We start from the raw sequence: 13,949 nt of genomic DNA on the forward strand, positions 1-13,949 counted from the left end.
CCCACACCCTACGTCAGGTGCTCTGTAGGGTGGACGAGAATGTGGGAACGAAGACCCCCTGGACACTCAGAACATCTCCATTCTCCTCCAGGTAACTTCCCCTCACTACTTTCCAAACAATTTTCAAAACTGACCTCCACTTTCCTGATTAATTCTCACCCTAGTTTCTAGCCACCCTGGCAGCAGGAGATCATCGAAGCCCGCGTGTGCTCCTTTGGGCCATCAAGCAACACAGCTAGTGCAAAGGTCAAGCAGAGAAGGGACGCTGGGTTCATTCTTGCCGCTGAAGGACGATGAGCGGTCCTATTCCAGGACCCAGACAAGGGCTTCTGAGGACCTGCCTTCCCTGCATTATCGTGGGAAACAGACCCACCGGCACCTCTGCTCAACAAGCGCGGACGCACACATGGCTGTCGCACTGTTTCAGGCCTAGGATCCGACAAAGTTCTGTGCTCTTGGGGTTCACACTCTGGAGGAGGGAGAGCTAATCATGCGGAGGGAGCACGGGAAAGCAGAGCAAGTGGATTGAGGGTCCCGGGGGTGCTGTTTTAGAGAGCGTGGTCAAGGAAGTCTTCCAAGAGGGCGACACCTGGGCAAAGACTGGAAGTGAAAGAGCAAGTCACATGCACACGTGGGCATTGCTGCGGGAGGAATGGAGGCCTGAGGTGGAAGTGGACGTGGCCCGACTGTGGAAGGAGGGGGTCCGTGAGGCCAGCGACAGAGCAGAGGGAGGGTGGCGGGATTTGGGTCTCCAACACGTTCCCAGGGCGCCCTGCCCCTCTGCCAGCCCTCCTCCACTTCCCTGGAAGCAACACGCCATCTCTTTGCTTCCAGAAGCTCTTCTCCAACCTGCCATCAGACACCTGTCTGTGGGTGCAGGGCCAACTTCTTGCCACCATTCTGGGCCCCCCCCAAGGGACACCTCACCAGGAGGCCTGCCAACCAGTGGTTGCCCCTCCAACCTCTTTTTGTCCAGAGAACTATCGTCCCTTGACCACAATTGTCCCAGGGGCCCGCGACCACGGCGGTAGTTTCAGGCACTGTGACATGGTGGTCTGCAGCGGATGGATGGGGAGGGACAATCCGAGGGCAGGCCAGGTGCCGTGGCCCACGCGTGACGCCCACCGCTGCCCTGCCGGGCCCTCCCTCCGGCGCGTGGCGAGCTGCCCTGAGCCTGCGCCCTTCCCCGGCTTTGGACACAACACCGAAACTACTTCTGGCTCGTGAGCTCTGAGCAGGAACGGTGTGCACTGCTTGAACCGTGTGTGTGAGGCCCCCTGGGCTCCCCCCCACCACCCCAGCTTTCCAGGAATGTGCTTCAGACGATGTGGCTAAGGGATGGGGAAGCTGCCCTCACCCCGATGACTGAGTGGCCACACAGAGGACCGTCACCCTCAGTCACCTGGACCCGCAGCAGATTTTGCTTGAGCAGGAAATACACGAGTTTGTGTGTCAAGGTACCGAGATTGTGATGGTGCTACTACAGCGTAGGCCTAGCCTTGCCCGAGAGGGAGGAGTGGGTTCCCCTGTGATTCAATAGCATGGTGTGCGCACGTCTGGGTTAGGGTGTTCGCAGCCTTTGAAGATCCACTGTGGGCAGGTGGCATAGCACAGGGATGAAAATGACAGGCTCGGGGCACCTGGTGGGCTTCATTGGTTAAGCCTCTCTTTCTTGATCTCAGCTCAGGTCTTGATCTCAGGGTCCTGAGGTCAGGCCCCACGTCGGGCTCCCACTGGGTGTGAAGCCTCCTTAAAACAAAGAAATAAGGCGCCTGGGTGGCTCAGTTGGTTAAGTGTCTGACTCTTGACGTCAGATCAGGTTGTGATCTCAGAGTCGTGAGATCGAGCCCTGTGTCCAGCTCCACGCTCACAGCAGAGTTTGCTTAAGGTTCTCGCTCTCTCTCTCTCTCTCTCTCTCCCTCTCTCCCTCTGCCGGTACCCCACCCTCCCCTGGGCTCTCTCTCTCCCTAAACAAACAAACAAACAAAAACATAAGCTACAGGCTCTGGAGTCAGAGAGTTTGGGCCTCAGTTTCATTATCTGTAAAGTGGCAATCAAAGTAGTAGTGCTATGTCACATAATTGTCATGAAGACGGAGTTATATTAATACCTGTAGAAACACATAGGATAGCCTGGCACCTGATAATCGATCAATAAATGGTTAGAACTATTAGTTACTACTATCCATCTACTCTCTTCTCTGGATGGTCACTTTGCTTTAACACGTTTTGAATCAAGAAAAATGTATGTGTGTTTAAGAATAAGGGCAAGGTCCCTTGCTCTTTACCAAGTATTACCATTTAACACTGGAGACCATCAAGGCCACGTCTCTTCAGCAGGGATTCTTCGCATCAACCCAGGGCACGCTCGCCAACACTCAGGGCAGTGCAACAAGTGGAGCTTGCAGGGAGGGACTCCGCTGGCCCAGACAGCGCAGCTGGCAACTGTCCCTAAGACCGGCTCCCTGAGCTGCGGAGTCACCGGTGTGACATGGAGAGGCCGTAGCTCCCGTGCAGAAGGCGCACGTGATTCCCGTAATCACCAGCGCTTTCTACCTAAAGGTCTTTACTGAATAACTGCAAAATGCTTTCAAAAAACTAGGGCTTTTTTCACTCCCAGGTCGTGCTCTGAGCTTCACTGTGAGGGTTCATTTTAGCCCCCAAGTTATGTCTTGCCTGTCCACTTAGGACTCAAGACTCTTCCTGAAAGAGGTCTGTCAACTATGTGAGACCTTCTGGTTCTTGACTCCGTTGAGCCAAATTACAATTGCCTCCTTAAATTCTTTTTTTTTTTTGTTTGTTTTTTTTTTGCTTCCTTAAATTCTTGAGGACAGTTACCTAAGCATTGTAGAGCCCTCTTTCCTGTGACTGCGGTGAGCTGAGTACCCTGGCCGAGGGCTGCTGGGTTCTGCTCTCCTCCCCAGCCCTCGAGACCCCAGTACCTAACTGGTCATTTCAGAGCTGAGCGAGCCATGGCTCAGTTGAGCGTTGCAGATGTAGTTTTAGGAGGGCTTAGTAGCTCCGGGAGGGTTTTAGAATTAGTCAGTAGCAGTCAGGATTCAGCTACCTAACTTCAAAGTCTGCTTTGATTAGAGCATAGACTCACATCGAGAGTGCCTGGGCCTGAGTTTCAGCTCCACCGCTCACTTGCTGGTTGACAGTGGGCAAAGGGTTCAACCTTGTGTCTTGGCTTCATCTGTAAACTGACGGGCTAGGAGGACAAATGAGTTGATAGATGTAAAATGCTTGACTGGCACTATAGTAGAGGAAGCGTAGGGTTAGTTGTCCTTACCTGCTAAAAACGTTGCTACATTGTTGCCCTCAATTGATAAGGTACCTAAAACCAAAAAGCCAGATAAACAAATTACGTGCTAGTAATTTTTGTCAACGTTTTGGTGAGAAAGGAGAGCACATCACTTGGCTCTAAGAGTTGTTTCCCATGAATACAGTGTTTGAAACAGTTGACTGAACAGTAAACATGCATTAACTACACTTCCTAATGGGCCTACATGCCTCTCCTCTGAAAGAACTATATAGGTGGATAACTGGAATCAATGCTCTGGTCCTTAGTATTGTTTTTACCAGTTTCAGAGAACGTTGAATTGTTTTCTATGTTGTCAGCTCAATTAGTCCTAATTTCTATGTGTCATTGTCACAAATAGTTGAATCTAGGCATACTATTTAACCACTGGGGACAGGAAAATGAATAAATTTGTGTTCCAGTATCACTAAAATGATAGGGGACTAAGGTACAAATGAGAAAAAGTGGTAAAGCTAAATGAAGTAGAAAATGGGTTCTCGGGGGGCACCTGGGTGGCTCAACGGTTGAGCATTTGCCTTTAGCTCAGGCTGTGATCCCAGGGCCCTGGGATCGAGTCCTGCATTGGTCTCCCTACAGGGAGTCTGCTTCTCCCTCTGCCTGTGTCTCTGCCTCTCTCTGTGTCTCTCATGAATAAATTTCAAAAAAATCTTAAATAAAAAATAGGTTCTCTTTAGGAGAAAGCTATTAAAGATGCTGTCTACACTGGGTGTTACACTATATGTTGGCAAATTGAATTTAAACTAAAAAAAAAAAAAATGCTGTCTAGATCAGTACTTATCAACCATCTGTACCAGAATCACATGTAGTGGTTGCTACAACTGTGGATTCCGGAGTCCAGGCCAGACCTACTGAATCAGCCTATCTGGTGATTGCTCAAAAAAACCCTAATGTTTAACTGGTTTTTCAGATGCTTTATATACATATAAATTTAAGAGCTACATGCTCAGTTTAAAATATGAACAAGTGGCTGAGAAATCTCAGGATGTTTTTCAAAATGTTTTTAGGAAATTAAAAAAAAACCCTACTACTTGAAAGACTCAAGGACAGCTGAAGTGGTCTGTGTACATGACAGTCTTCTCCTCCTCCCCCCGGGGTTCATGGTACATGCTAGACATCCTCTAGGGACTCACACAGAGAAATGCTTCACAGTATTAACAGGAAAAATGCTGGTGTCTAACCATACACCTCTCTCACAGAATGTCACATGCAGGGAGAGCTCTCATGGTCTTGGTTTCATTCTCCCCTCTAATACAGTAATATCTCATACATCTTATCTTTTGCAATAATATCTCACTTCCCGGAACTTGGCTATTCCAGCACTTTGTTAGGAGAAAAGAGCAAGTGGCTCCAAATAATGAAGAATAAAGGACACGAAATCCAAGTCTTTCCGGGTCCCAGTTCAGAACTTCTTTTGCTCACTGTTTTGACAAGGTTATTTATTTTGGAGGAAGAGGAAGGTTTAGAGGTAGTTTGTAGACAACAGTGAGAAGTGACAGCAGAGAGAAAAAGAGGATATAGTAAATTTAAAAAGCAAGACTATACTAGGAGATTGGTGGTAGGGCGCCTGGAACAGAACAGACACTCCCACACACCTTTTATCTCACTGTGCCCTGAGAGTATCCCTATAGCCTGGTAATCCGGTAATCCATACATATAAGTGATGAGTCACTTTAGGTATGATGGCAACAAAGTTTGTGGTTTGAAACATATTCTGGCAGTAATTTAAACATTTAAAATAAAAATTAAACCACCATTTTCTTTTTAAGACATACCCTCTCAACTGTGTGAGAAACATGACCGACTAAAATGTCTTAGTTTTAGGTGGTTGTAGATGACCAAGGATTCATTGTAATGGGGAATCAATAGTACTTTAAAATGTGCCTTTTCCCACAGAACCACAAAGAATTAAAGTCTCAAATGCCACCAGCGTGTCTGCCACTGACTCTTCAATGATGACTACACATTTTAACAAGTACCGTATTTTCATCAATATGAAGGAAATTTGGTGATGAAATTATTGGTAAAGAACTTTGGGTCCCAGAAAATTAAGGAGACCCAGTGGAAATGTCACACAGATCTTTTCTTTAATCCCATCAGGACAGTTCCAAGGGAAATGTGTTCAGGTCTGGAACATTTACTGAAAGTTCCAGTTGTACCTTTGCTTATAGCCTGTACTGTGGTGTGCAGGTATATAGAAAATGGGTGGGAGCACCTGGATGGCTTAGCGGTTGAGCGTCTGCCTTTAGCCCAGGGTGTGGTCCTGGAGACCTGGGAGCGAGTCCCGCATCGGGCTCCCTGCAGGGAGCCTGCTTCTCCCTCTGCCTCTCTGTGTTCTCATGAATAAATAATTTTTTTTTAAAAGAAAATGGCTCTCCAGGGTCATCTGTACAAAACAGGCAAGTTTTCCTACTATAGGCAGAAGGGGGTAAAGGCCCTAATAATTCAGAATGAAGAATGATTTATAACTTATGACTCCCAATAAGGAAACTAAGACTTGATTAGCTCAGTATCATGGTTTTTTTCCTTCCTTCAAAAAAATCCTGATACTAAAATATTTTTGAGCAGGACTTCAGCATAGCACTACACTCTGGATCCCTTGTCAGGCAGCTAGCTTACCTGCAGTACTTGTGTCACTGAAATACTCTCTTTAATGGGTTTGCCATGAACCAGCTTGCCACAGGGTGTAGGAGATGACTCTTTCCTGGTCATTTCTCTCTGAAAGGTCAACAGGATGTCCAAGATGCTTTGAGAGAATCTTTAGAAATATGGTTGTTATTTAGAATCCCCTTATGGAGCATCCTGAGCTCAGAAGCCAATTCTGGTTTCCTAGAAACTGGCAGATTGGGAGTCAGGCCACAGCAGCTGGCTGTGGGTTCGTTCGGGCAGCCCTAGATGGAGCAACTCTCTCGAGGTTTTCCAGCACAGGGTGACAGGTCTCTGTGGTTCTAAAGAGCCCGTGTGACCTGGAGAAAACCCAGCCAGGCAGCACACTGTGGCAAACAGATACAAACAGGAGACATTAAACCCCTTCCTTCAAATACTGTATGCCATTTGGTATCATAATGTGTTATACACGTACCTTTTTGAATACTCTCAGCTTTACCATTTTGTTAGTCATATTAGGGCAAGAAGGAAACACATACACAAAGAAATCTGTTTTAACCTGAAATAATTTTGTTGATATTTGAATTGCTTTCAGTGGGACATTTGCTTTAAACCACAAGATATCTCCATCTGGATTATTGGAGTACAAAATCTCTTCTCTCCCCCCTCCCCCAACCAAAACAAAGAAACAAACAAAACCCCAAGCCCACAACTCAGCTTCAAATAAGTTTTGAAGAAATGAGACTCTAAATATTTACATATGGGTCAAGAAATAAATCACAAAACTATTTACAAAAATACACAAGCTTATATGCATTAACAATTTACACCAGTTCACAAAAATATTAAAACATAAAAAAAACACTATATAAATTAAAGTTAAGAACTCAAAGGTATGATCTAAGACTTCCTAGGATGCTTCTCTCATGCAGGTCATGGCTGAAAAATCAGGTTTTGCTACCTTAGAATCTAAACTGTAAAACAACCATTTTTATTCTTTGAACACTAACAGTTACTAATCAGAAAAGGAAAAAAGACCCTCTGTGCACACTGACATTAAAATATACCATTCCTGACGTTTCCGTAACACACAGTACTGAAAATCACATGCCTCTAACCATTTGGAAGTAACTTTTCTGACATACTTTTGCTTTCATTATAATTTCCTTACACACATTGCTCAGATGATACTTTGTCAACATAATGAAGGATGATTGATAAACAAAGCGGGGAACAGATATATGGACCCTGCAGGCTCCTTTTATCACTCAAGGGGCAAATTTCCAATTTACATCGTATGCATCTATTGCTGCTTCATATGTGGCTACCTACCCTTCTATCTCCATTCCCAATCTGACAGTCCCTCTTTACAGAGTCGTCTTAGAAGTTTTCAACCTGACCCTAACTTTTAAAAAATGCTTTGCCATTCTAAAAATGTGCAGGCCCTATTGGTGGGACCATCCTGGGGACTTGCGTCTTTAAAAGCAAACTGAATACATTAAAGCAATAAGGCTCAGATGAAATTAGTAAGAAAGTGGCACCTCTGGGGCTGTTAGCAAAGTCTCTGGCCAGACATCCAGGGAGTATTTGTTTCAATCAAACCAAACTGTGACATCTGAATTTTGCCAAAAAGATACAATCTGGAGACACAGCTATGAAAATACCAATAGAATTAAATTATGGGTCTAATGCATAAGGCAGCTCCATTTCCTTGATCATAATGCTCCATGTCAAAATTTGAACTGTTAACTGTTTGCGAAGTCACACACCATGTGAACTGTGCTGAGTTAGCCTGGCTCACAGTAATCTGCCACGAGGTTTCTACCCTACAGTATTAGAAAGGGAAAGATACAGGCAAAGTCCCTCAAAACAACTGAATCCAAAGTTAGGCTGTCACTATGTACATTAAATGGAACAACTCTAGATTTTACCTAAAGCCGGTGTTTCATGATTATACCAGTAAATTTGAGTCGTTATTCTGTATTCAAAATATCCACCTGATATTTCTGAGCCCACAGGACATTAATAAAGTACTGGTTCTGAGGAATTAACCTCCGTCTTCATAAAAGAGACTTAGGTTCAGGAGTAAACAATGTGTGTGACAACAAATCCACAAATATTAAAATTAGACAGGACTCCTTCAGCCGCTTCCTTCTGGGATCCCAGTTCCTAACTCCTTCTGTACCTCCTCGTCATACTGGCTCCTTCCTACGCTCCATGCTGCTGGTGAGAACTTACAGGGCTTGTGTGATCTCAGAGGGGCGATGGGTTGCCTACGTGACACAAAGATGGTTAAGGTTAAAAAAAAAAAAAGTTAGTGCTGCATATTCGCCAAAGATCAAACTCCTGTATATAGCACTTGATGTGTTTGTGTGAAGGATCCTATCAGGTTCCCTAACACTGTGATTCTATTCCCACTGGGTCTGCATATGTAATGTAGAGACATTTCCAGACCTTCCACAGGTCAGTATGTCAGGGCTGCTACCATGATCCTTATTGAATGAATTTCTCTGGGTAAACAAAAGAAAACCTTATAGAGTATTTCCACATATAAATAACTGTGTTCTTAAAACTTTATTTTTTTTTCTAAATATAAACCCTTAAAATGCAATCACATGATTTTCTTTTAAATAATAAAAAAAAAAGAACTGGCATGAATCCTAATCTTTATACAATTTCACAGCAATAATAGCAGCATGAATTTAGCCTCTTAAAAGATTTCTTCCTTTGCTCTAAATAAAAGTTAATTCCAAGTCTTAAAAAGCCAGAGCAGCAATCATCCAGCAAATGGAATGAAATTCTCCTAGTGTCTTCTACAAACTGCACTTTTAAAACATGTGAATGTATAAAACTCAAGTATTATTGAGAGTTATGGAATGCAATGACAATTTAAACGTGTTTGTAAATATAGGACTGCCTTGTGGGTCTGGCGTGGATGTTGGGGGTGGGAGTGGGGGGCTGGTGTGGAGATGGAGTGGAGTCAGGCCAGACCGCTGTCCAACCGGGAATGTGACTTTCAAAAGGAAGTCCAGGGTATTCCACATGTTTAACATGCTCACGGAGTTTTAAGAACTATACCTGAAATGCTGGTGTAAAAATGGCAATTACAGTAAAATTGTGACCGCTCCAGTGCAGAGGGAGCAAACGGCACACGAATTCCTTAGGACGTCAACTGGTGAAATGGGGGCGGTGTGCTACGTGTAATTATTGCAGGAGCTTTCAGTTTGCTAACCAGTAATTTCATAGCTACTTTAAGAGTTCCCAAGAAACTGGTACCTACTCTGGTTCAGAAACACAAATTAACATGTAAATTTGTAATCATGATAAATTATGTGTATTTATCCAGTCAAGTCATGCTGGGGTTTGTTTTTCCCCCCAATGGGGAAAAAAAAAAAAGGAAAAGAAAAGAAAAAGTTGCTTTAGGAGAACAAATGGCATGAAATGTTTTACTAGGATTGCAATTTACCAAATATCATTGGGAAAAAAAAAAAAACTGAAGGCAGGCAACACGTTAGAAGCACTGACAGGGTTTCATGGTGCTAATGAAGTTCACCGACTTCTGCCTAAGAAGTTTCTTTACTCCCGACTTTAGAATCCCTTCCCTTCTGCAGTTGACATCAGCCTGCCCACTGTACTGCGAGGGAGGACTCTGAGAAGTTAAGAATGTAAAGAACATGGTTCAGTCTGGGTCTAAATGGCCTGATATTTTATGATGACTCTTTATTAGATGCTTAAAGTCTTCAGTCCTTTATTTATTTATTTTTTAAAAAATTATACTGTGCTAATTGTCTGACAGACTCATCTGAAGGATTAGGGTTCCTCCGTTCTAATTTAACAAATGAGACCCTTCAAAGTCAGGGAGAATGAAGTGATAAAAACCAAGTGTCGACCTGGGCAAGCTGCATGGCTAGTGTGTCAGTAGGAATGCAATGGAAAATGCAAAAGCCTACCCAGAACTAGACATAAACCGTTCTGCGCTATATAGCAAATACTAAGAAGGACAAAGGTAAATTCAAATTCAGTTAAAGGCAGTCCTCAGGCTCTGACAAATTAGCCCCATATGGCAAGTATGGTCTGTGACAAATTTCTTCACTAGGTTTTCAACACAGTGCTTTACAATCATTCAGATCTTTTTTAATGACAAAAATCACAGTCTAGAGATGGAAGATGATAATGAAGCAGGGAAGGGGGAAAAAGATGGTGATTTTTCTTTTTTTTCTTTTTTTTTTAATGTGGTCAGGGGAGGGTGGATTGTAGCTTTTTTTTTTCTTTTAATCTTTTTGGTTACTGAAAAAAATAGAACAGTCCACTGTCCAGCAGAGGCTGCTTCAACTCTATTGCTCCAGGGCTCATTCTGCATGGATCTGTGTTTCAGGGTGCTGCAAAGACAACTCTGTGGGCAGGAAGGCCCCCTGACCCAAAGCTGTAGCATATGTCCTGTTCTGCGGGTGGGGAAAGCCAGAGGGCATGTACGTCCCCATTGCTCCTCCTCCAAAGCCTCCTCGCTGGTGCTGGGGTGGGGAGTGGTAGCCCTCCAGGTTATCATACTGGGACACAACAGTCATACTGCTCTGGCGCTTGCCATGTGTCTGGTACTGGTACAGCGCACCGGGGTCCCTCTCCACGTTCTGGCTGTGATGGAGTTTCAGGCTATGACTCCTCTCTGGTTTCGGGGGTGGGACGACGGACTGGGTGAGATGTTCGTCCTCCTTGTAGCAGTCTCTGGAGTGTTTCTCTGGGGCGGGAGGCTGCCTGGCCCGAGGCCTCTCCAGCTCTTTGGAGAGCCTCACCTCTTTGTGATTCAGTCTGAGAGACTCCTGCCCCGACGGAATGTATTTCCCTCCAGAGTTATGGTAGCTGACTGGCTCGGAAGCATCTGGAATCCCTTTGGGCCCATAATCTAACTGGCCAGCTCCTTGGGGGTACGGTGGCCCATTTTTTGACTCACATAACTGCCTATGGCTTGCGTCCTGGTGTGCCCTGTGCTCAGGGAGGCTACAACCCATGTCGTGAGGCTTCCTGTTCCTGAGGCTGCTCTGCTTCTGAGGGAGGGTGGGTTTCTCTGACTGTCCGTTGCCATATCCTCCGTGGTGGTGGGCTCTATCGAACTCTGGCTCTGGATGCTTCCTATAGAAGCGGTCCTCTCCTTCGGGGCTGACGGCTTTGGTTGCATGCCGCCCGTCCTTTCCCTCTGCCACCGAGAGAAGTCCAGTTTTCCCAGGATCGGATTTACTACGGAGGTGGATGACATAGATCCCACCCAGGTCATCCTGCACGGCCGGGCTCATGTTATCATACTGGGACATAACGGGCCCCTTCACCTTCTGCCGAGCACGGCTCTCTCTCCGGATGGATTGCATGCGGTATTTCTCCATGTCCTCAAGATCCCACGAGGTGTAAGCGTGCTTTACATCAGCCGTCGGAGGCATGTTGACTACGTTGTGGTCATTACCAGAGAAATAGCCAGTCATGTTGGCCCGGGGGCGCGGGAGCAAACCGGCGTAACCGTACAAGTTCTTTCCTTGCAGCCTAGGGTTGTAGAAGGCAAAGTCGCGATTGGGTAGGCGGTGGAGGGGCCTCAGCTGCACCGTGCCATACACATCCACGTCACACAGGGCTCCTTCTGGGCTGTAATAGGAACTAGAGGAACTCGAGTATGGGCTGTACCTGTAGTGGACCCGACCGTTCTCAAAGTAAGGCTGAAGCTGAGTGACGTGGTAATCTGAGCGGGCCTGGGAGGACTGATATGGCTTATACTGGTACAGGGGTCGTGGGCAGTAGGCCGGTTCATCATCCGGGGGAACTTCTGTCCGTGAAATGGGAACGGAGCGGATCATGGAAGACGGAGGGGCATGGAGAGACTGCACCCTCCGGATGGTAGGGTATGAGGGAATGTCTTCAGGGTAACAACTACTCCGAAGCGTGGAGCCCAGGGAAGACACATACTCCACTCGGCTGCACGGCTTGGGGTGATGTCCGGACGCGTTCCTTCCTGGGGCCACGTATGTGTTATAACGAGGGCCCATGGAGCCTGGCGGCTCTGATCGGGAACCATACACCTGGTGCTGCTCCAACTTATTATGATGTGGAGGTACGCTCTGGGGACGGTACTGGCAGTTTGGAGTCATACTGAAATGCAAACAGTTTTCTGGACCGAAGGGTTCAGCGGTGACGTCAGGCCTCGCAAAGGTGGAGTAGGTCGTTTTCTGAGAAGCATGCTTGGGCTGTGGGACAGGGAGTGGTAGAGGGAGAACATCGTCCACGGAAGCTGAGGACGCGGTGACAAAGGGGTGGTAACTGGAAGTGCTGGGAGCATCTGCGCTGCTGGAGTGTACGGCGGCAGCGATTTTACTCTCCATTGTCCTGGTTGGGGGAGCTGGTGCGGGAAAGCCACAGGAGGGGTACACGGGGACAGACTCAGCGCGCAGGTGCAGCGGTGGGGCCCGGGCACCTTCCCGCAACTTTTCGGGAAGGCTTGGCTGCACGGCAGGAGCAGAGGCAGGACACTGAGCAGCTGCGCTGCCATCGCTGACAAGGGCAGGTGCGGGGTCATCCCTGGCTCTGGATTCAAGTGGTCTTTCCGGAGCTGGAACTACCTGAACCTGTGGAAAGATGATCATATTATGAGCTTGCTGTTTATGCTTCCCTCTGTGGGATCTGTAGCCCACAAGTGTGGGATCTTCAATCTGTAACCCACAAGTGGAGGCTATTTGGGTAGCAGCTTGAAACTTCCCAAGCCACGTGGTGGCCCTGGACAAGACAGGAGGCCAGTCTGCCCTCACCACCAGGAAAAGGTCTGTGCTGCCACCGGGTATAACAGCCATTACCATCTTTGGAAAAAAGTTTTAATTTGTGATAAGCTTTAAACATGAGACGAGGTTGCCCTGACATTATCTCAACGTGCAGACCAAAACAGAGGTTTAAGGTATAGTCACCCTTAAAACTATATACCGGGTCTACCTGTCTAGCTCGGTCTCAACACCAAGAACATTTTGTTAAACAAGGAGAGTTGATTCTAGTTAGACAGATTTGTGAAGTGGCTCACGGCTATACGTCGTGAGCAGTGTAAGCACCTCCCACCAATCTAGGGAAGGGTAATGAGGTGACTTGTCTGATGCGCCATTCAAATTAATCAGCTACGGTCTCTCCCCACCTTCTACTCCACCCTGGTCTGTAGCAACTGAAGTCAAACATGATCCTCACTGCAATGCTGCAAATATGCTATCCTTGAGAAGCAGATGCTAGAAATAGCATCATCCTCCACTAAAGCCGACATACCGAAGTCCCTTCAGTTCGAGGTGACCACAAAGCATGTGGGGCACTTTTCTAAAGCATGAGAAAGTCAGAAAGACATTCTCAACATTCTACATACAATATTCTCTCCTCTAAGCAGATGCTTGACTACAGAACAACCTGCTGGTTTATGTTAAGAAAATGACAAAAAAGACCTAAAACACTGTCATCTCTTACATTTCTAAAAAGTCTACAAGGAGATCCCTGGGTGGCTCAGTGGTTTTGCGTCTGCCTTCGGACCAGGGCGTAATCCTGGAGATCGGGGATCGAGCCCCACATCGGGCTCCCTACATGGAGCCTGCTTCTCCCTCTGCCTGTGTCTCTGCCTCTCTCTCTCTCTCTCTCAGTCTCTCATGAATAAATAAATAAAATCTTAAAAAAAAAAAAAAAAGTCTACAAGGAAAAAGGCTTTATTCTCAAGAACAAAGCACATTCACTGCGCAGATGTGAATCACTGGCACAGGGTGGGTTAAATGACCTGCCCAAAGCCACGATGAGTCAGTGACGGAGGGGGGTGGGGCAACCTGCAGCCCTGACACCTGAAGCCCAATCTGATTGACTTGATCATGATCTCTGCATCGCTGTGAATAAACTACCTAGATGCTTTAGGAAGCAGCAGGTATAGTTAACCTAGAGTCCCTGAGTAACTGCTCCTCTCTCAGAGAAAAACTGGTGTCAAGGTAAAGGCAGGGTCCAACCTCAGACAGGAAATGTTTCATGGAAACCTGCCT

The 13,949-nt window shown here is 46.4% G+C and overlaps 1 protein-coding gene across 7 annotated transcripts in view; it reads right to left on the minus strand.

The window, feature by feature from the left end:
* Positions 1–6,473: 6,473 nt before the first annotated feature.
* The window catches only part of ARHGAP32 (Rho GTPase activating protein 32), a 265,244-nt gene continuing 257,768 nt past the window's right edge, over positions 6,474–13,949 (minus strand). For all 7 annotated transcript variants that reach the window (XM_055304940.1, XM_055304939.1, XM_055304936.1 and 4 more), the window contains one exon: positions 6,474–12,527. In XM_055304940.1, coding sequence (XP_055160915.1) covers positions 10,275–12,527 — 2,253 coding nt within the window. In that variant the 3' untranslated portion in view covers positions 6,474–10,274. The remainder of the gene's footprint in view (positions 12,528–13,949) is intronic.

This window comes from Nyctereutes procyonoides, unplaced genomic scaffold (genome assembly GCF_905146905.1).
Source record: "Nyctereutes procyonoides isolate TBG_1078 unplaced genomic scaffold, NYPRO_anot_genome, whole genome shotgun sequence".
Lineage (NCBI taxonomy): Eukaryota > Metazoa > Chordata > Mammalia > Carnivora > Canidae > Nyctereutes > Nyctereutes procyonoides.